Source organism: Capsella rubella, unplaced genomic scaffold (assembly GCF_000375325.1).
Source record: "Capsella rubella cultivar Monte Gargano unplaced genomic scaffold, Caprub1_0 scaffold_7, whole genome shotgun sequence".
Taxonomy (NCBI): domain Eukaryota; kingdom Viridiplantae; phylum Streptophyta; class Magnoliopsida; order Brassicales; family Brassicaceae; genus Capsella; species Capsella rubella.
The window spans coordinates 7,074,373-7,093,754 of record NW_006238917.1 but is presented as its reverse complement, the minus strand read 5'-3'; the positions used below and the strand labels follow the sequence as shown (position 1 = coordinate 7,093,754).

Genomic DNA, 19,382 nt, shown 5'->3' with positions numbered 1-19,382 from the left:
ACTATAAATAAGTTGTGACAATTATGTGTGAGAATATGGGGGTGTATTCAAAGTGGAATTTCAAGTGATTTGTAAAAAGTTTACAAATCCAGTGTTATTCAATCATGAATTTTAAAAAGTCTAAATCTAGTGTTATTGAACTAATCATTTTAAAATCCACTTTAAAATCCACTGTTATTGAAAACAGTTTGTGGATTTGATTTTAAATGATTTCAGAGGATTTTAGTGGATTTCAGAGAACTTCCTTAATTAAAAATATAAGAATCCAAATCTCATAGTTTTAGGTGGGATTTGAAAGGATTTTACATAAATCATATGAAATTCCTTAAACTCATCAAAATTTCAATAAAACTCAAATCTCTTAAAATGCTACTTTGAATACACCAGTTTTGAGTTATTTTCTAAACATGATTAAGAGAGTTATTATTAATAAAGAGCTAAGATTTTTCTAGGAAACTATAGAGGGATATATTGTTTTTGTTTCGAACCATATTTCATCATCCCACCACAATGCGATCTGCTCACTCTTGGCCAACAAGCTTTATCATGTCATTGAGAAAACAAATCATGGAGATGTCGTGTATTCCTTTCATAGTTGTCTCTTACTTAACGGACTCTGCCAAGCTGTAGAGAAACTGATGCAGGTGATGATATTGAAAATGTTCTAGGGTTGTCTTATTTATGCAAAAGTAGTAGCTCCAGAAAGTTATAGAAGGCCTAGATGAGATGAACCAGGAAGGTGTGTCTATGTCAGTGAAGTTATTTATATATTGTTCTATTATCTCTGGTAGTGAACAAACATGGAACAATAAAATGAAAACAAAAAATATGGCCGAGGTTGTTATGGTGGTATATAGTCTTAGATGGAATGTTACTAAGCACACGAAGAAGAAGACACCTGCTTAATTGGTGCTTTCAGCAGGGATCAATTTTTTTCCGGTGACAAAATGAAGAGCGAAGGTGACTAAGAGGGAGGGTGTAAGGCTACTCGATAAACTAAAGTTTGGGGTCATTGTTCTGGTAGCTGATTGTAAGCTTTGAAGTAGTATCCATCGTTTGGATACAAGGGTGGTGATGCAGCCACCAGCATTGCGTGGGGAGAGAGTCATCATAGGTCCAAACTAACAAATAAATGGCTTGGGGAAGTCTCAAGTTTAAGGCTTAAACCGTGATCCCGCTTCCTTTCATGCAATTTCAGAATGATTCCTTATGCTAGCTTTGATGTTGCCCCGTTTAATGTTTGATCTATTAGAAATTGCACAGCTTAGTGGCATATTCGTATATAGTGTTTTAATAATTGTAATGTACCAGTCAGAAGACAAAAAAGCATATGAAGAAGCTGAGAAAAAAAAAGGCAAAAATAACCAAAAACCATAATGAATCATTGAATCCAAAAACCTTGTTTGCATCTATTCTTTCCATTCTTCTTCCCATTCTTCTTCTACGTCTTCTTCTTCTTCTTCGTAATCTTCGTGTTCTTTCGGCAGTGAAGAAACGTAAGAAATCAGTGAAGCTGTATCTAGCATCTCAACTTGGGGAGGGCGAGGCAATGATTTCATCCACTTTGGGAGCACGAATTGGTCTAGGTTGACCAGTACTCCATATTCTTGAACTGAGCTTGACTTCAAAGCCTCATCCATATACTTGTCACAACGAGACTTGTTTATAAGACAATCTTGATGATCATCATCTCTAAGGATTTTGTAGTTTTGTGTTTGCAAATTACATGATATCATATAATGGTTTTCTTCACTCCATAAATACACAATATTGTGCTCCAAGGGATGCATTGCCATGGGTGCATAATTTCTGATATTATCAAACGGGAGGCGAATTTCCCAAAGAAGTTTCCAGCATTCATCCCCTGAATCATTGCTCAACCTCCAAACCTTCAAAAGATTGTCTCCCTCTTGAGCTAACGTTTTTATATACATGACATATCCGCGGGATTTGGTCAAGGCTCTTTTGAAGTTCATGTTGTGATTCAGATTATGATCAGGGAAAGGTATGACACGCCATAGATCGGATTCAGAATAGAAATCATGAGCCATAAGTGTTCCGGGTTGAGTAGCAAGGCCATCTAAACATGTTTGGGATACATAAAACGTCCCATTCAAACTGATAGTGTTACGGAAGCTGGTGAAGCAAATAGGGCAGTAAAGTCGCTTGCGTGTCCAAATGCCAGTCTCAGACGAATAGACCCACAAAAACATACAAGTAGAGGATTTATCTCTAGTCGGTACCAACGCAGCCATCTTCACAACTTTGAAGCTTAGAACAACCCCGTCCTCGTCCAGGCTTGTCACCAAACCTAAGACAACAGTGACAGTTGGATGTGGAGGGTCAGGGATTCTAAGCCACTGTTGTAATACTGGATTACCCACATAAGTAGCATCATCAGATGATTCCATCAATATCAATCCAGATGAAGAAGCCACATGATATAAGTTTTTACGAGTTAAAATACCACGAAAATACGACGCTATAGACTTTGGAAGATCCCATGTCTCGCATCCATGCATGCTTATGAATTCTTCTGTCCCAGCCAGTAGTGACCAAGAGGAAGAGGTGTTTTGGTGCAAAGACACAAAGAGACGGCGGAAATACGCAGATTCTAGTGCTGATTTCCATGTTCTGCACACAGATTTGAATCTGGAGATGCTTCTCAATGGTAACCTCGCTACAATCTCTGTCACTATGGCTTCCGAGAGATATTGTGCGGTATTTTTTGGTGTTTCCATTGGAAATTCCTTTTTTTTTTTTTTTCGACAGTAATAAATTAGGGCTTCTAGGTTCTGGAGAAAGAAGACTTGCCCACACTGAAAAATAAGATTGAGAAGCAAAAAATTATTTATATATCAAAAAGTTTCACAACTAAATCAAAACTAAACCTTGCCATGTCAGGAAAAAATTACGAATGTCAATTAGGGATAAAGCCCGCAGGCTAGTTTGGCCCGGCCCTGAAAAACATTGGGCTCGGGCTTAAATATATATGTCCAGAAAAAACCGGGTCTTTTGGGTTAAGCCTATTCGGGTTAAAAGGTTTTTTAGGCTTAACCCGGTCGGGTTCGGGCTGGCCCGAAAAACCCTGAAATAAATATATTTTGAATTTTTTAATATTTTAGTTTGATTAGAAGATTTGATTAATGAAATAGTTTTCATATTTACTTACTAGCCTTACTTATTACTTTTAAAATCTTTATCTACAATATTTTTTATTATTTATAAATGTCAAAACTGAACAAAGCTAAGACTAAATATATATATATAAGTATCTTGATTTTGAAATCATCAAAATATATATTAAATTTTGACTCTATCATCTACTTAAAGTATGTTATATATATAAATACAAATATTATATATATTATGTAATTATTTATATTCCTACCAAAAAAATGTAATGATTTATATTTGTACAATGATAAAAACACAATATATCACAACAGAATTATCAATGGCGGAAGATCTAGTTCTCGACACGGCGATTAGAGATTGGGTTTTTATCCCTCTCTCTGTCGCGATGGTTCTCATTGGAATTCTCTGTTACTGCGTATCTAAGCTCATGCGATCTTCTCCGACTCCAGATGCGAAGATTGTCAAAGAAGGGTGACTCATCTTCTGCTCTCCTTATTTGTCACATTTGTGTAGATTGTTGTGTCAAAATTAGCTGAAAATTGGGTTTTGATATTGTTTGATTTTTCCAGACAAGTTGTTATAAGGGCAAGTTAAGGCCGGTGCTAATTTTATCCCGCCTAACCGGGTTAGCCTCTTGGTTCAATCTTTAGTTGGTACATTTAGTCGGTTTACGACTTAGTATTTGTAAGGCACTTAGCCATTTCGGAAAACCTAATGAAAAACATATCTTCTTCATCTTATCTTCTTCCCTCTCTCTCTATCTCTCGGTGCGCCATCACTACACCATCCTCCATTATCAAACCAACTCGCTTCTAAGATGGTTCTTCTCTTTCTTTGACCATCTTTGGCGTGAGGTTTTCTCAAATCCTAGGTTCACGGTGGATCTTTGGTTTGAGATTATTAATCCATTTTTATTGTTTCATTGGTATCAGAGCCAGGTTCTACTTCAACAATGAGCTATGGTTTCTGTGATTTTTGCCCTTTTGTGTTTCTCAGTTTCAAGATTTCCTTCTACGTAATTACCAAGCTGTATGAGGTGATTAGAGTTTCAAATTCTTGATGAAAACTTATGTGTGTGCAATCTAGTTTAGTTCCTAGCTTTTTGACTTTTTATTTCCTAGGATTTTATGACAATTTGAAAACATTCCAATGCATTAAAGGTTTTGGCTTTTAGGATTGGGTAAAACCTTAAGGAAAGCCTTTTCGTCTGAGCAATGATTCTGTGGAATTACGTAGAATCATATGTCTTCCATATCTTGAATTATTGTTCTTTACTAGTTACCAAGAGTTGTTGCGTTCATTTGGCATGATGATAGCTTGATTTTTTTTTCTATTTTTCTTCTCGTTCTTGTGTTGTCTCTTTGTTTTGCGTTAAGGCAAGATTGCAATGTAAAAAATTTTTACCAGTGGTTTCTCAATAGTATAGTTTGTGTGCTGTTCAGATATGGTTACTTAGAAATATTGTTTTCTGCAGGAAAATGGATTGCTACTTGTTCCCAAGGACCAAGCTCAAAATCCTCAAGCCCAAATGTTTTCTGATCCTAACATGGCCATGGATATGATGAAGAAAAATCTGTCAATGATTATACAGCAGGTAAGTGAATTGCTGTTCATCTCTTCTCATAAATGAGCACTGTTGATGTTAGCTACGTGAGCAGCCGATCATGGTATGTATCTCGTTACATAGAGAATAGCACATGATAGTTTTATGTATGTTTTGTTTACACCTCTTGTTTTATGGGATGTTCTTCCATGTCGCAGGTACTTTTTAAATTTGTTTGGATTAAGAGGCTTATTCAGTCTCATTCTTGAAGATGAAAATGGTTAGTGTTCATATACTAATTCATTCACAACATCCTCCTCAAAATTTCTGACTTTGAATCTGCTTTAGTCACTGTAAGTGTTCTGTTTCTTATGCAGCAATTGATGACACTCAAAAGGATGATGCAAATGGGTGGTTTTGGTTTCTGATGTGCTTTTGCAAGAGAGCTAGGTCTGCATACAAATGAACAAGAACAGGAGGACCAAGAGCAACCCTAGTACCCATAGAAAGATGAATAGCAATTGGAAAAACAGTCTTATAAACATTAGGGAAGCGTGATAAGAACACGAAGTAGCTAAGCCACAAGGAAAGGAACCCAACATGCTCAAGTTCATCACCAGTGAATGAACTTGAGCATGTTGGGTTCCTATCCTTGTGGCTTAGCTACTTCCTGTTCTCATCATGCTTCCCTAACTATCAAGCTGTTTTTCCAATTGCTAATAATCTTTCTAGGGGTATTAGGGTTGCTTTTGCTCCTCCTGTTCTTGCTCCTGTTCTTGCTCATTTGTATGCAGACTAGCTCTCTTGCAAAAACACATAAGAGATTCAAGAAAAGAGGTGGTCGACATTGGTGTGACTGCCTTGTTTAAGTTGGTTCAGGTTTGGACATGGGAGAGATTCAAGGAACTAATCTCTGTCATAGATTCATGAACACTAATGATGGTATACAACTTAAAAATACTATGGAACAATCACTGCGTTCTTACGTTTCTTCACTGCCGAAAGAACACGAAGATAACGAAGAAGAAGAAGAATGGGAAGAATAGATAAATTTCAGAAATATCTTAGAGGTGGTATCAGTGTCGGAAACAGATACTTTTACATACTCATCTCTCACAAAAATCTACTTTCGTTTACTCCTTTATTGCTTCTTATGTTTGCTGCTAACCAAAGCTTCTTTTTTGAGATTCTCCATAAGATCACTAACTTGGAGATGATATTTTTTCGTGTTCAGATGGTACTAGTTCACAACGTCTTCCTTAAAAGTCTGCCTTTGAGCTTTCCCACTTTCTTGGTGAATCCTCCTCTTTAGTCACTGCAAGTGTTCTTTTTCTTATACAGCAAGCAACGAATGATGCAAATGGGTGGATTAGGTTTCGGTGCATCAAAGAATATATGTATTACCATCTCGATCGATCGTGCATCATTTGACCGTTCTTTTGTTTCCTCGCATATCGATTCATGAATTCGTCTTTTCTGGCGTCTAAATTCTTTAAAACTTCCTTGAATCTTTCTACATTTTGCAATTTCGATCTTGGTCCAAGCCTGATGCAAATTGTCCTCAGAGCCTGAAGTGCTGTGCATGGAAGGATTGTCTCGACATAATTCAACATGAATGTTCTTTACCCCGTTCTGAGCAACGAGCATAATTCGTTTCGAGACAACTTGTGTGGTAGAGACAGCATTCTTATATCAAAGCTTGTTCCTATTCTTTTGTTTTCTGATGGTGGCTTAGCTAGATTCTTCGGTGTTTTGATGTCTAGTATTTTTTGTCATAAACGTCAGCTAAAACTTGTTCAGTAACAATATTTAGTACCTCGATTGATCCAATGCATATGAGCTGAGCATGCTACATTTTGAATAAGAACAAGAGAAGATGAAGAAGAAGAAAAACAGATGCACATATGTTTGGACATCAATTATTTAAGGAAGTGATTCTTATTCTTTTTCTGTACTTGTGTTTCTTTCTTCTCATCTCATATCATTTCAGTTCCAAAATGTGAAGTTTGTCTCAAACCATATGTGTATTGATCTTCTCTAAATTCATTTGCAGATCGTTTTTGCTAAACTCCTACTGTTCTATATTTAATTCAATAATATTGACCAATATACCTATTAAATTCTTCTATTATGATTAATTAGTACCAATATATACATACATATACACTTGTGATATTTTGCCACTTCATATTTTCTTCCCTCTTTTTCCATACAATTTCTGATTTCCTTCTTTCCATCTTGTTATTAAACATAATTTTTGTTTCTCTTTTCCAATCCTTATCTTTTATATTATTTTTTAAATAAATTCTAATAATGGTTTTCTTTCAAATTGATAAAATATGACAGAAAATCTATAGGATGAATTACTAATTAATACAATGCAAAATTTTAAAAATTAATACCAAAGCATTTTGTAATATAACTATATAAGTAATATTTAATTCATTAATTCCAGTTTGGCTTTTTTCTCAAGTTTTTTTTCCTAAAGGTGGTGACAAATATTATGGAAAATAATTAAATATGGAGATTTATACTTTAAAAAGCCACATCTCCATAAGATATAAATATATGTTTCCTTTATACTAAGAAGAACATTATATCTTACAATATTTCATTACACTCAAGAACCTAAACCCCTGAGATATTGACGAAAAGGAAAGCAATGTTTCCAACGGATAACACAGCCACAAATATTAATCGTCAACCAGTTGAACTAAGGTTGCACTTGAAATTCATCTATTTAAGAACCATTTTGATATATATTATAATTGATGTATTAAATATATATTCTACTATAAGCACATTAAAGATGCATTGATAATTTGAAGTATCATCACATCTAGGAACATGCATTGAAAATAATCAATTATTTGATTAATGATATGAGGAAAATGAACGTAAATAAGAAGGTAGGACTCCTCCATCAAGTATTTTCAAATTTTCAATATAGGTATATCTTGAGATTTTTTCATCTTCCACAAAGATTAATTTTCTATAATTTATAGTAAAGAATATTATTATTTTTTAAATTTCAACAAATAAATAAGAATATTCTGATTTGTTATTTAACGGTTTCAAAGGCTTATCAGATCCACTGACAATTCGGAAGACAGACAAGAATCCAAAGTATCTCCCTATTGACTTGTTTTGCAACGAAGAAAGATTAGCAATGGGTCTGTAAGCTTAAAGAATTTACAAACTTTGAAGTACGATATCTTTACTCTAGGTTTATGTTTCCTGCTGTCTCTGGTGGTGAGCTGGACATTGAGGTTTTTCGTTCCAACAAATCTGGTGCGTTTTCTTTATGGTGATGGGGTTTTGAGGCAGTGCATGTTTCTGGTTTGTGATGAGCTTTTAGACCCCAAAAGAACGCTCTTTATACTTTCTCCAGATGATAAGAGAAGTAAAAAAAACAGTAGTGCTATGTGTTTGCATTGCTTCCAAGTTTTATTCTAAGTTTTGTCTAGATTCAAATCGAAGTTTATACTATTACCTTGGGATGGGCCTCTTGACATGTTGCTTATGGTTTTAGACTTTAGATCAAAGAATTTGGTCTTTTGTTGGTCGTATGGGCTTTGTAAGGCCTAACAAGATATGAAGATTATGAATTTGTTTTCATTTTGACTTTGATAAACCAATTTAGAACGAGGATGTTAATGACTAAAATTAATGTGAGTCATACAATAGTTTTTAGAAAATGAATATATGATGGACAGACGCCTTCTAATAATTTGGTATACTGGATGATAAACGTTTAGTATTCTTATGTTGGAACTTGGAAGTTAAGAAATTAGATCCAAAATAATGTTATGTAAAGAGTATTGTTAACTAATGTTGTATTGAAATTTAAACCAATATATATATATATATATATATATATATATATGTTATTATAGTAAAGTAATTATTTAGTTAACTTAATTAGTTGTTATTAGTAATTAACTAATATATATATATATATATATATATATATATAATGTTATATGTAAAGATTATTGTTAACTAATGTTGTATTGAATTTTTAATTTTATAAAGAAAACTTCGACGATTAGCATCTTCACAGAAATGGTTTTCAGCACTACGTATTTTGGAATTTTCAAAACATGATGCCACTTACAATTATTATGTGGAAGTCCATCAATTTACTTAGCGGCGTTAACGCACACTAATAGTAATGACGATGTAATACAAAATTTTATGTGTAAATTATCAAATATACTTCTAGAATCATTTGTTGGCTGAAAATGCCAAATCGAGATCACGGGAAAGCCCATGCATATATAATTTACGTGATAATAAAGGAACAAAGCCAGATCTATACTGATGTGAATGATTTAGTAGATACATTAATACATACATATATATAACTGAATCACTAACATCAATATAGAGATGACTTTTTCTTTTATTCACGTAAACTATATATTCATATCACACCATATGTATTAATTAATTCGGGTTATAGTATAAAGATAAGATTATACATGCCAAAGATGGTTCACGGGGAGCGGTCTAGTGGCTATGGCCTATGGGTGAGATCTGAAAACCGAATTATTAGTTTTTTTATTTTTCACGTGATTACGATTTGAATTAGTGAATGAAAGCATTCTCCTTTGATGACACGTGGCATAGACTTGAATGATGGTCGGGATCATAACTAAATCATGATAGTGTGCGAAGGAGTCTGATAAAGACGGAATACTGACTATTACGAAAAATGTTAGCCAAAAAGAAACAACTAAAACGCTCTAAATAACGTAACATCGCAAGGAACATATGTTTAAGTGGTGGAACTAGCATTCGTATGTGTGAGAGATAAATTTGACTCTAGTCGTACCTGTGGGTGGCAGGTTTTATAATTGAGACGATCGATGTCATGTCACCAAGTTGAATTTTTTGTACCCACCAAATTCTTATTACGGAATAATTGTTCTGATTTATTCTTTACATCTCAATTAATTAAATCCCGATCGTATTATCCATGTGTGCATGCAACAACAAGACTCACCGGCCATGCAACATAATGAATTATTATCTTTACTTTTTTTTTCCTTTATTGATTATTGATTTTCTTATTTATCTTGTATTTATTAAAAGTAAAATAATGTAATAAATTAATACCATATGCTGAAAGTTAATTAAAAAAAAACCATGTTGATAACAAGAAACAAATCATTGGTATTTTATTCAATATATAAGACATAATGGAAAAAAAATTACTCGCCACAAAATAAAATAAAAAGTGAACAACATAAACTCATTGTTGTTCTTCATGAACTTCACCAATTCAAATAAACGAGCACAAAATATAACATAACGATCAAAGATTCAAGATTTCCATGCATGGTTCGTAACTTATATATCGAGTGTATTGATGATTTTTAAGGGCATTGGAAGCCGCGTGGTGCCTTTCTGCTGCAAACGTTGAGAAGCAAGCTAAGGTTTATGGGAAGGTAAAGGTTGATGCCGAGAACACTAGCCTTGAGGGCAGTGCAAAGACAAACCGCAGCTTCAAGATCGACCAAACCCTCGATAAGGCTGCAACATGGAGTCACAGGAGGAGTTCCGAGAGTCACATCTTTCAACAAGTTTAGTGCGTTAACACAAACACCGAGCTTTAAGGCATCTTTAGGGCAAGTCCCGGCAGAGGTTGGTGTGGTTGGTGGGGTACTAGGTTTATGTTTGTTGTGTTTTCGTGGTGGAGGAGGACAGCCAGTACTGCGAGTGGCTGTAGTGAGAGTGAAGAAAAGGATGTTGAAGAGAAGGAAGAGCGCAAGAGAGTTCTTAAGAGCCATTGGTTCTTTAAGGAAACACAAACAAAGCCCTAAAGAAACTCTTTCAAGTTAAGAAGTGCGTAGAGAGTTGTGGTGGAGAAACGTAAAGAGTGTTAAGTGTGTATTTATAGGGAAAGTGGATAGCTCAAGTAGAGAATTAAACGACATATATTATAAGCGAAATTGCTTGTCCAAAAAAAATATATATATATATTATAAGCGGAATGATTTGATTAATAATAGTGGTTATATTTTACTTGGACCGACCACGTTCTAGCCCTAGGGAATTTAGCTGGCGATAAGCATATCTTTGGAACTGAGTATGTAGTTGCTATACTAAAATGGATTTTATTATTCATAATAGAAAAATGAAGTTTCTATTTGTTTGTGTTAATAACATTTTATTTTGATCTTGTTAATTACAAGATTCTCTGTATAGACTATAGTATTTACAGAGAGTCAGAGACTTTCCTTGTAATTAATTCCTGAGGATTCTGGCTTACGGCGGTTCTTGATGTTTGTGTTACTGTCTGGTATAAGGTTACTTCAATGTTTTAGTAAGACAAGGAATATACAATATCATCATTTTCATTGGTATTTTATTACATTACTCGAACCAAATTAAAATAATAGAAAAAACTCACAAGGTTATCTTGTATATTTAAGACAACTGTTTTGCTGATATCGTTAAGAGTTTATATATTTGAGGAGCTATACAACGGAGGGAGTATTAACTATTTTTGGTGAGTGATAGTACGTTTTAACTAATGTTGTATAAAACATTTTGTTTGTGTTTTTGTTACCTATGGTATGTTCATTAGTTTACGATTGTAAACTGAATTATATAAAAATAAATAAAAGAAACACAAAATTTATTGATGTTTTATTACATTATTATTGGCAGAAAGTAAAAGTCACAAGACTTTAGTTGTGGTTTAAGTGTTAAGTTTGTTTTAGTAATTTTAGGTAATAACAAGGGATGGGAAACAAGGAAATAGTTATGGGCAAGTAAAGCCCCTCGGAATTCTGCGACCACAAGCCTTACAGAGGATAATGATATTGGGAGAAAGAGTGGAACGTCGTGCTCTCACCAAATCACACAGACAAGCAGCTGCTTGAGCATCAGATAGATCGCGAATGAGGGTACAACATGGTTTCGCCAACCGAAAATCTAGGAAGTTACCAAAAAATCTTAGGATATTGGAACACGCCCTTATTTGGTTCGCATTCCTTGGGCATGTACCACGTGGGGGAGATGGTGATGGAGTTTGAGGTCGGGGCGGTGGTGGTGGAGAGCTCAAAGGAGGAGGTGGTGTTAAGTTGTTTGGTGGAGATGTTGGTGAAGGTGGTGGTGGTGTAGTTGGAGGAGTTATTGGTGGTGTGTTTGTCGGAAGAGTTGGTGGAAGAGTTGGTGGAGCCTGTGCTGGTGTGCCTGGAGGAGTTTCCGGTGGTGTGGTTGGAGGAGTTTGCTGGGGTGTGCTTGGTGGAAGCGTTGGTAAGATCTCTGGTTGTGGGGTTTCAGACGGCGAAATCTCTGGGGGTGGAGCTTCTAGTGGTGGGATTTGGGGTGGTGGAGTCTCAAGTGGTGAAGGTTTTGGTGGGTTATCAGGTGGTGTCTCAGATGGTGAACTCTCAGGGGTTACTATAATCTCTGGTGGTGGAGTCTCTGATGGTGAAATCTCTGGTGGTGGAGTCTCTGATGGTGAAATATCAGGTGGTGGAATCTCTGATGGTGAAATCTCAGGTGGAGAATCTCTGATGGTGAAATCTCAGGTGGAGAATTTTCAGATGGTGGAGTCTCGGGTGGTGTCTCAGATGGTGAACTTTCCGGAGTTACTATAATCTCTGGTGGTGGAGTCTCTGATGGTGAAATCTCAGGTTGTGGAGTCTCAGATGGTGAAATCTCTGGTGGTGAATTCTCGGATGGTGGAGTATCTGGTGGTGAGATATCGGGTGGCGGGTTATTAGGTGGTGGTGTCTCAGATGGTGAAATCTCAGGAGCTACTATAATTTCTGGTGGTGGAGTCTCGGGTGGTGGGCTATCGAGTGGTGGTGTCTCAGATGGAGAACTCTCCGGGGTTACTATAATTTCTGGTTGTGGAGTCTCTGATGGTGAAATCTCAGGTGGTGGAGACTCTGATGGTGAAATCTCAGGTGGAGAATTCTCGGACGGTGGAGTCTCGGGTGGTGGATTATTAGGTGGTGGTGTCTCAGATGGTGAAATCTCAGGAGCTACTATGATTTCTGGTGGTGGAGTCTCAGGTGGTGAAATATCAGGTGGAGAATTATCGGATGGTGGAGTCTTGGGTGGTGAAATCTCGGGTGGTGAGTTTTTGGGTGGAGTCTTGGATGGTGATGTGTCTGGTGGTGAAATTGGCGGTGGGGTGTTTAGTGGAGGGGGTGGTAGTGAGCAAATACAAGGTGGACATGCCCTTGGTGGTGGTGGTGGGGGCGGGCGACGAGGGCGTGTAGGAGAACCGCGAGGGGGTGGAGGCGGGCGGAGACGAGATGGAGGAGGGCCACGACGGGGAGGGCTCTGAGCATTAACTTGGCTGAGGAAGACAATGCTGAGTATTGCAAAGACGACTACTAAGATTTTTGTTAAACCATGTGCGGCCATTTTGTCCTAAGACAATCTTTGTCCTCACGAAAGGAGAAGTGTACGGAAATTGGTGAATTGAGGTGTAGTGAGGTTGTAAGTATTTATAGCCGCTTTTGGAGCTTGAATAGATTGCACTTTGCCACTTGGTCTTTTGCCAAACCCCCTTCATTCATCTAGTCATAGGTGGCTTATACTTCAAGTCTTTGGTCTAATGGAAAAAATTCGCTCACAAGGCCTACGCTGGTCGATATTTAAGTTCCGCATTTTCTCGGTCATAGGTGGCAATCATCAGTTTTTCGAAATGCGGAATACTCGGTCATGCACTAATTGGTCTTTAGAGATAAAGATTACTCGCATATATTGTGTTGTTTACAGACTGTGATATAAGATGTGGTTTCAAGTTAGAAATATCACTCCCATGAACCAGACTTGTCTTGGATTTATTTCTTGGGTTTGCTTTTGTAATGGTGATCTATATTCAATCGCTTGTATTGGTCCAATGGCTTTACCCAAGAGTGGATTAGCAGGAAAAAAAAAAATATTTACCGAAGTCTTGACGTTTTCTGTTGAATGATACTGAAATTTATGCTTTTCTATTGATCCATTTCAAAAGTATGACAATTTTTTTAAAGTACTATACATTTCAGTAAATTTGGACATTAAACTTTTGCCCAAAACAAAGTTTGGACAGTAATTATATATCCGTAACGATCAATTAATTATATCCCAAAACTGTGATCGATCGATTGAGCAGTTTGTTGCTTGAGTACATGAGTGGGCACATGCTTCATGAATGCCATCTTCCAAATTTTGTTTGAAATTAATTAGTTTTTGGGTTAGGTTTGGGGGCATTGTAACTTACATTGTTAGGCTAAACATAAATGTGAAATTTACTTATTTTACTCGTTCGGCACAAGCAGGTAAATAAATTATATTAGCTTTGTTTTTCTATACATTTTTTTTTATGGTTGGCTTCGCTTGAAGATGGTTGTAGGATCATGAATGAATAAAGTCTGTGATTCATTAAAACAGATTAGCATGGTTTTTTTTGGACTTTTCATTAAAACAATGGAAAATTTAGACGTTCATAAATCAATGTTTATTCTTTTAAACATCTCATCAACCAATCTGGTTTCCTTTATAATTCAAGTAAATTCAAAAGTGAATTTTTTTTCTTTCAGAAATTGAAAATTAGAAACGAAATTCATCTGGGTTTGTTGTAGGAGACGGTGGTGGTGGTGTCATTATAGAAGGCGGTGCTGGGCTGCCTGGAGAGATGGAGAATGTTGAGTGCAAGGAAGAGAACTACTAGTCTACTAGGGTTTTTATTAAACCATATATGCAGTGCCATTTTATTCAACACAGTTTGTTCTCACAAAGGGCCAATTATAGGAATTGGGAATACAAATGAGGCGATGTTGAGAATATTCGTAACTTGTACCATATGGTTTAAAAAAGGGCATATAGCTAGAAACTCAAACTCCGAATGAACCTTCATTACATCGGCATACTCACACAAGTTTAGGTAATCTGTTAATTATCTTAAAAGTATATACACAATATGAACTTAATTTCTGAAATTTTATTTGAAACTTATGAACGTAAAGGTAAGACGTAAACGTTTCTGGTTTTCATTTTCTAAAAATTATTTAGTCAAAAAGAAAACTAATTAGCATTTGATTTTAGATGATACATGCACACGTAACAAAAAAAAAGCGCCTGATGAAGTCGTGAGGGGTTGTGTAGCTTGAGTAAATAAGTTTGGCATGTACTCATGAATTCCCTGTCCCATGCTCTCGTCTTCATATATATGTTTAGGGATGGCAGATTGGGACAGTCTAAGGGCATCCTCAATGGTAGCTTCTTAGGGCTAAGATTTCCTTAAGAGAGTACCTTATATAATGTACTCTCTTAAGGAAATCTTAGCCCTAAGAGGCTACCATTGATGATGGTCTAAGGTAATTTGGCAACCGTGAGTCTATATGGTTAGGCTATATATCGAACATATTAACAGTGTTATTTATTACATATATGATTTTACTCTCTTCTCCTTTTCTATTCACGTATGTTCGTAAAATATATTTCACACATGTTTAAACTGTTTTAGCAACGGAACGGACCTTTCTACAAACAAAAAAGAAAAAAAAAAAAAAAAAAGGAAACACTGAACATGACATTTAGCGATAAACTAAAAACGCACTACTTAAGTATGTAGGGTTATTAAATAATCACAGTATTGTATAAATCTGACCATGCACTGTATATAGAGAATAGAGATCATCATCTGTTTTTTTTTTTTTTCTTTTTTTTTTATATCTTGGACCACATGCATTTACTTTCTGAACTGTAATGTGGAATGCTTCTTTCATTATTTCTTGAAAAAATAGAACTAAACACCATATATGATCCGATCCCTAGCTAAAGCTTTTAGGCAAGTGGCGTATGCATGTTTTGACTTTTGAGTACGTAAACATCGACTCTAGCCTCCCAGAGTGGGGTATAAATTGGCTAGTGGACACTGGACCCCGAAAATACGTAAACTTAAAACCATATGATATAAAATATGCTCTTTATTAATGAATTCAGACTTCAGAGTATGGAATCACATACTTTTGAGTTCTGACCATCACTCATTACATTTACAAGACAATGATATAAACAAATATATATATGTGACCCCGATTTTTACATTATGGCATACTGAGAAGTTGTTACAAATAATGATAAAACATATAATTATTGTGTAATTATATGTGTTTTAATTGCATTTTGACAAAAAATAATTATATGTGTTTTAAATGAATCCATTAACGTAAATAAAGATTATGATGCCGAACAATATTTTTTATCGTTTTGATATTGATAATATCATATGTGAGACAAGAAACAAAAAACACAAAAGTATTAAACTTTATTTATTATTCTTCTTCGTGAACAATATAGTAGATATGCATACAAACATCAATAGTCCATATTCTTGTAAACATCAATAGTCCTTATTACGTCCTAGTCAACAACGAAACACAGATTAACACTGTAATCCATTAAACATCATACTTGTGGTGCAAGCGAACTTATATATAGTTTAAGGAAATACTGGATATGTAGGGCTTTTAATTAGGGGAATTAAGGGGTAATTACTGTTGTGGTGGACACTGAAACCCAATAGGAAAAACCCTGTTGCAAGCAAAAAAGATTTCTCTAACAGCCTCATCGATATCGAAAACCAAAGGGATTGGCCTGAAGATAAAGCAGAGACAATCGACTACTTGAACATTAGTGAGGCCATTGATGGCAGCGCAACACGATCTTGCTCTGGTGTCTCCAGCTGTGACATTGGCTAGGTTAAGGACGCTGGCACATACGCGTAGTTGCAATGGGTCTCTGGGACACGTGCCAAAGTTGCCGGTGGTAGTCGGTGAAGGCGAGCTGAGGAGGTCTGCTTCTGCGAGGCTGATGAGGAGGATGATGATGATGAAAGAGACGGTGGTTGAGCTCTGTGAGGCCATTTTATTATTTTATTTTGTGGATATGAAAGAACTGTAGATGCGTTTCGATGAGGTTGTGTGGGTATTTATAGAAGAAAAAGAGGCACTGGAATTAAAAAAAAAAAAAAAACACTTGTTTGATTGTTTATCATTTAATTTCTATTTGCCTAACATTACTCTTTCTGTATTAATGAGGCTTTAAAGATTTAGGCAAGTATTTCGTTCTCTCTGTTAATCACACCTTTACGCCGCCAAATCTCTAGTTTAGTTTAGTGTTCTTTTGATCACACCTTTACACCATAAATGAGTTTTTGTTTTGTTCTGTTATGTGTTTTTTTTTGGTCATCAACTAAAACAAAGAAAAAACTCAAACGAGCCAATTCGAAAGGCAATTGTTTATAAACTTGACAATATGTGGACTAGAACCAGCTCTACGAGCCAAAAAAAATCCTCTTTTACATTTAAAATAAATAAATATAAGATTATGGATGTATATATGTTTTAGTTATGAATTTAATGGGTGTAATTTTAATTTTCAGTTGATATAGTAGTAACGCACTTGAAAATTGAAATTACATTCTGACAGAGAGAACATCAACTGATAAAAAATGTACATCTTTGTTAGGCTTCCATCCTTAGTGTAAAACCAAATTTCGTAAACTTTAAGAGAAAAGTTTAACTCAAAATTTATTTTTATTTATTAAAGTTAGATTATATTATGGCTAAGAACATAAAAACACGTTACAATATATGTGGTCGCAAATAGGGCAACACATATACAATGGCAGCCTTTTGTGGTCGCAATCCTTTTGTTTGAGATTAATCTAATCTTACGTATGTATCAAGTTCTTTAATTACTTTTCTTTTCCTTTAGCAATATTTGTACACTCCAACGTGTTTAGAAAAATAAAATCAAGACACGATGCAAAATACCATACAGACTTTATTTATGTTTTATTTGATTATTGGAATAAAAACAAAATTAAGAACATTACGGACGGACTGTATATAATAAGTAAGTTTTTAGTTTATTGTGGGTTAAAAGGAGGTGGTTATGGGCAAGTGAAGCGTGGGGGAATCCTACGACCACAAATCCTATAAAGGTTCGTGATACTAGGAGAAAGACTGCGAGGTGGTGCTCTCACTGATTCGCAAAGGCACGTAAGTGCATCAACATCAGAAAGACTACGAATGAGAGAACAACATGGTAGTGCCCTTCCAATTCCAAGGAAACGATCAATAATACTTAGGATAGTGCCACATATTCGTAGTTTGGCACCAATAATCCTTGGGCATGTGCCACGCGGGGGAGGCGGTGGTGGAGGAGGTGTTAATGGTGTGCGTGGAGGAGGGACTGGTGGTGCAAGCGGTGGAGAAATTGGTGGAGTTTTTGGTGGAGACATTGGTGGTGCACGCGGAGGAGAAGTTGGTGGAGTGCTTGGTGGAGACATTGGTGGTGCACGCGGAGGAGAAGTTGGTGGAGATACCGGTGGTGTTTGTGGGGGAGTCCTTGGAGGAGAAATTGGTGGAGACACTGGAGGAGTACGGGGAGGAAGCAATGGTGGATTACTTGGTGGAGGAACTGGTGGTGCAAGCGGGGGAGAAGTTGGTGGAGTTTTTGGTGGAGACATTGGTGGCGTACGCGGAGGAGAAGTTGGTGGAGCTCTTGGTGGAGACATTGGTGGTGCACGGGGAGGAGAAGATGGTGGAGATTGTGGTGGTGAACGTGGAGGAGAAGTTGGTGGACTCCTTGGTGGAGACATTGGTGGTGCACGGGGAGGAGAAGATGGTGGAGATTGTGGTGGTGAGCGCGGAGGAGAAGTTGGTGGACTCCTTGGTGGAGATACCGGTGGTGTCCTTGGAGGAGAAGTTGGTGGAGTTCTTGGTGGAGACATTGGTGGTGCACGGGGAGGAGAAGATGGTGGAGATTGTGGTGGTGAACGCGGAGGAGAAGTTGGTGGACTCCTTGGTGGAGATTGTGGTGGTGAACGCGGAGGAGGAGTTGGTGGACTCCTTGGTGGAGATACCGGTGGTGTCCGTGGGGGAGTGGTTGGGGGAGTTCTTGGAGGAGGAATTGGTGGTGTCCGTGGAGGAGAAATTGGGGGAGACACTGGTGGTGCACGAGTCCTAGGAGGAGGAACTGGTGGTATACGCGGAGGAGAAGTTGGTGGACTCTTTGGGGGAGAAACAGGTGGTGTCCGTGGAGGGGTAGGTGGTCTTCGGGTTGATGGTGTAGGTGGTGTGCGGGGACGAGGCTGTCCGCTGGCTTTGATGTGGCCTTGGAAGAGGATGATCAGCGCAATGACGAAAGCTAGGGTTGCTTTTGTACATTTTTTATCCATTTTTTTCATGTCCTCAAAGGAGGATTATGTATGGATGTACTGGTGAAATAAAATGAAGTGAGGTTGTGGGTATTTATAGGACTTTAAATGTTCGTTCACTCGACGGTTTTGTACCACTTGTTCCATTGACAAACTTTTTTCATGTTAGGCATTGAGGTGGGCTTCACTCTACGTACCCTTGGACCGTTAAGTCTTTAGAAGGGCTAATGTATTCTTCCCACTTTTATTCCATATTACATGACTTTGTTACTTTTCATATTGTTAACAGTTCTTTAGACGATCTTAAGTTTAAGATATATTAGAATAATAGATAATGGACACCAAATTCTTAAAAGTTTATTTTGCATAAAGCCGTAGAAGACATGCATGGGACTATGAAATGCAATTCCTTGGTTAGCAATGCAAAATATAGATTGGTCTTTGTAACGTCTCTAGAAACCTTTGGTGTTATTTTCGGCGGAATGAGAATTTAAACTGAGTTAGACCACCATATCA

The 19,382-nt window shown here is 36.7% G+C and overlaps 6 protein-coding genes across 6 annotated transcripts; 2 read left to right on the top strand and 4 right to left on the bottom strand.

Annotated features, from left to right (window-relative positions):
• Nucleotides 1-447: 447 nt before the first annotated feature.
• LOC17879442 (putative F-box/kelch-repeat protein At4g22430) lies at nucleotides 448-2,741 on the bottom strand. Its single transcript, XM_006286146.2, has one exon. It carries the CDS (start codon nucleotides 2,739-2,741, stop codon nucleotides 1,410-1,412), a length of 1,332 nt encoding a protein of 443 aa, XP_006286208.2. The 3' UTR covers nucleotides 448-1,409.
• A 716-nt stretch (nucleotides 2,742-3,457) lies between these two features.
• LOC111829309 (ER membrane protein complex subunit 3-like) lies at nucleotides 3,458-6,357 on the top strand. The gene is given in 9 exon segments (XM_023778047.1): nucleotides 3,458-3,609; nucleotides 3,708-3,725; nucleotides 3,727-3,775; nucleotides 4,595-4,760; nucleotides 4,763-4,805; nucleotides 4,900-4,961; nucleotides 5,059-5,075; nucleotides 5,077-5,112; nucleotides 6,247-6,357. Coding segments are annotated over 9 exon segments (654 nt in total).
• A 3,572-nt stretch (nucleotides 6,358-9,929) lies between these two features.
• LOC17877492 (pEARLI1-like lipid transfer protein 1) lies at nucleotides 9,930-10,540 on the bottom strand. The gene has a single exon (XM_006285991.2). It carries the CDS (start codon nucleotides 10,474-10,476, stop codon nucleotides 10,063-10,065), a length of 414 nt encoding a protein of 137 aa, XP_006286053.1. The 5' UTR covers nucleotides 10,477-10,540; the 3' UTR covers nucleotides 9,930-10,062.
• Nucleotides 10,541-11,310: 770 nt separating this feature from the next.
• On the bottom strand, nucleotides 11,311-13,075 carry LOC111829308 (early nodulin-75-like). Its single transcript, XM_023778046.1, has one exon. The coding sequence runs from the start codon at nucleotides 13,073-13,075 to the stop codon at nucleotides 12,098-12,100; it is 978 nt and encodes a 325-aa protein (XP_023633814.1). The 3' UTR covers nucleotides 11,311-12,097.
• A 2,873-nt stretch (nucleotides 13,076-15,948) lies between these two features.
• On the bottom strand, nucleotides 15,949-16,586 carry LOC17880219 (lipid transfer protein EARLI 1). The gene has a single exon (XM_006284701.2). The coding sequence runs from the start codon at nucleotides 16,564-16,566 to the stop codon at nucleotides 16,195-16,197; it is 372 nt and encodes a 123-aa protein (XP_006284763.1). The 5' UTR covers nucleotides 16,567-16,586; the 3' UTR covers nucleotides 15,949-16,194.
• A 740-nt stretch (nucleotides 16,587-17,326) lies between these two features.
• LOC111829307 (glycine-rich cell wall structural protein) lies at nucleotides 17,327-18,933 on the top strand. The gene is given in 2 exon segments (XM_023778045.1): nucleotides 17,327-17,342; nucleotides 17,591-18,933. Coding segments are annotated over 2 exon segments (1,359 nt in total).
• Nucleotides 18,934-19,382: the final 449 nt, after the last annotated feature.

Bases quoted from the DNA above. Each gene is read 5' to 3' on its own strand.
- LOC17879442 (XM_006286146.2), bottom strand. From the start codon at position 2,741: ATGGAAACACCAAAAAATACCGCACAATATCTCTCGGAAGCCATAGTG.
- LOC17877492 (XM_006285991.2), bottom strand. From the start codon at position 10,476: ATGGCTCTTAAGAACTCTCTTGCGCTCTTCCTTCTCTTCAACATCCTT.
- LOC111829308 (XM_023778046.1), bottom strand. From the start codon at position 13,075: ATGGCCGCACATGGTTTAACAAAAATCTTAGTAGTCGTCTTTGCAATA.
- LOC17880219 (XM_006284701.2), bottom strand. From the start codon at position 16,566: ATGGCCTCACAGAGCTCAACCACCGTCTCTTTCATCATCATCATCCTC.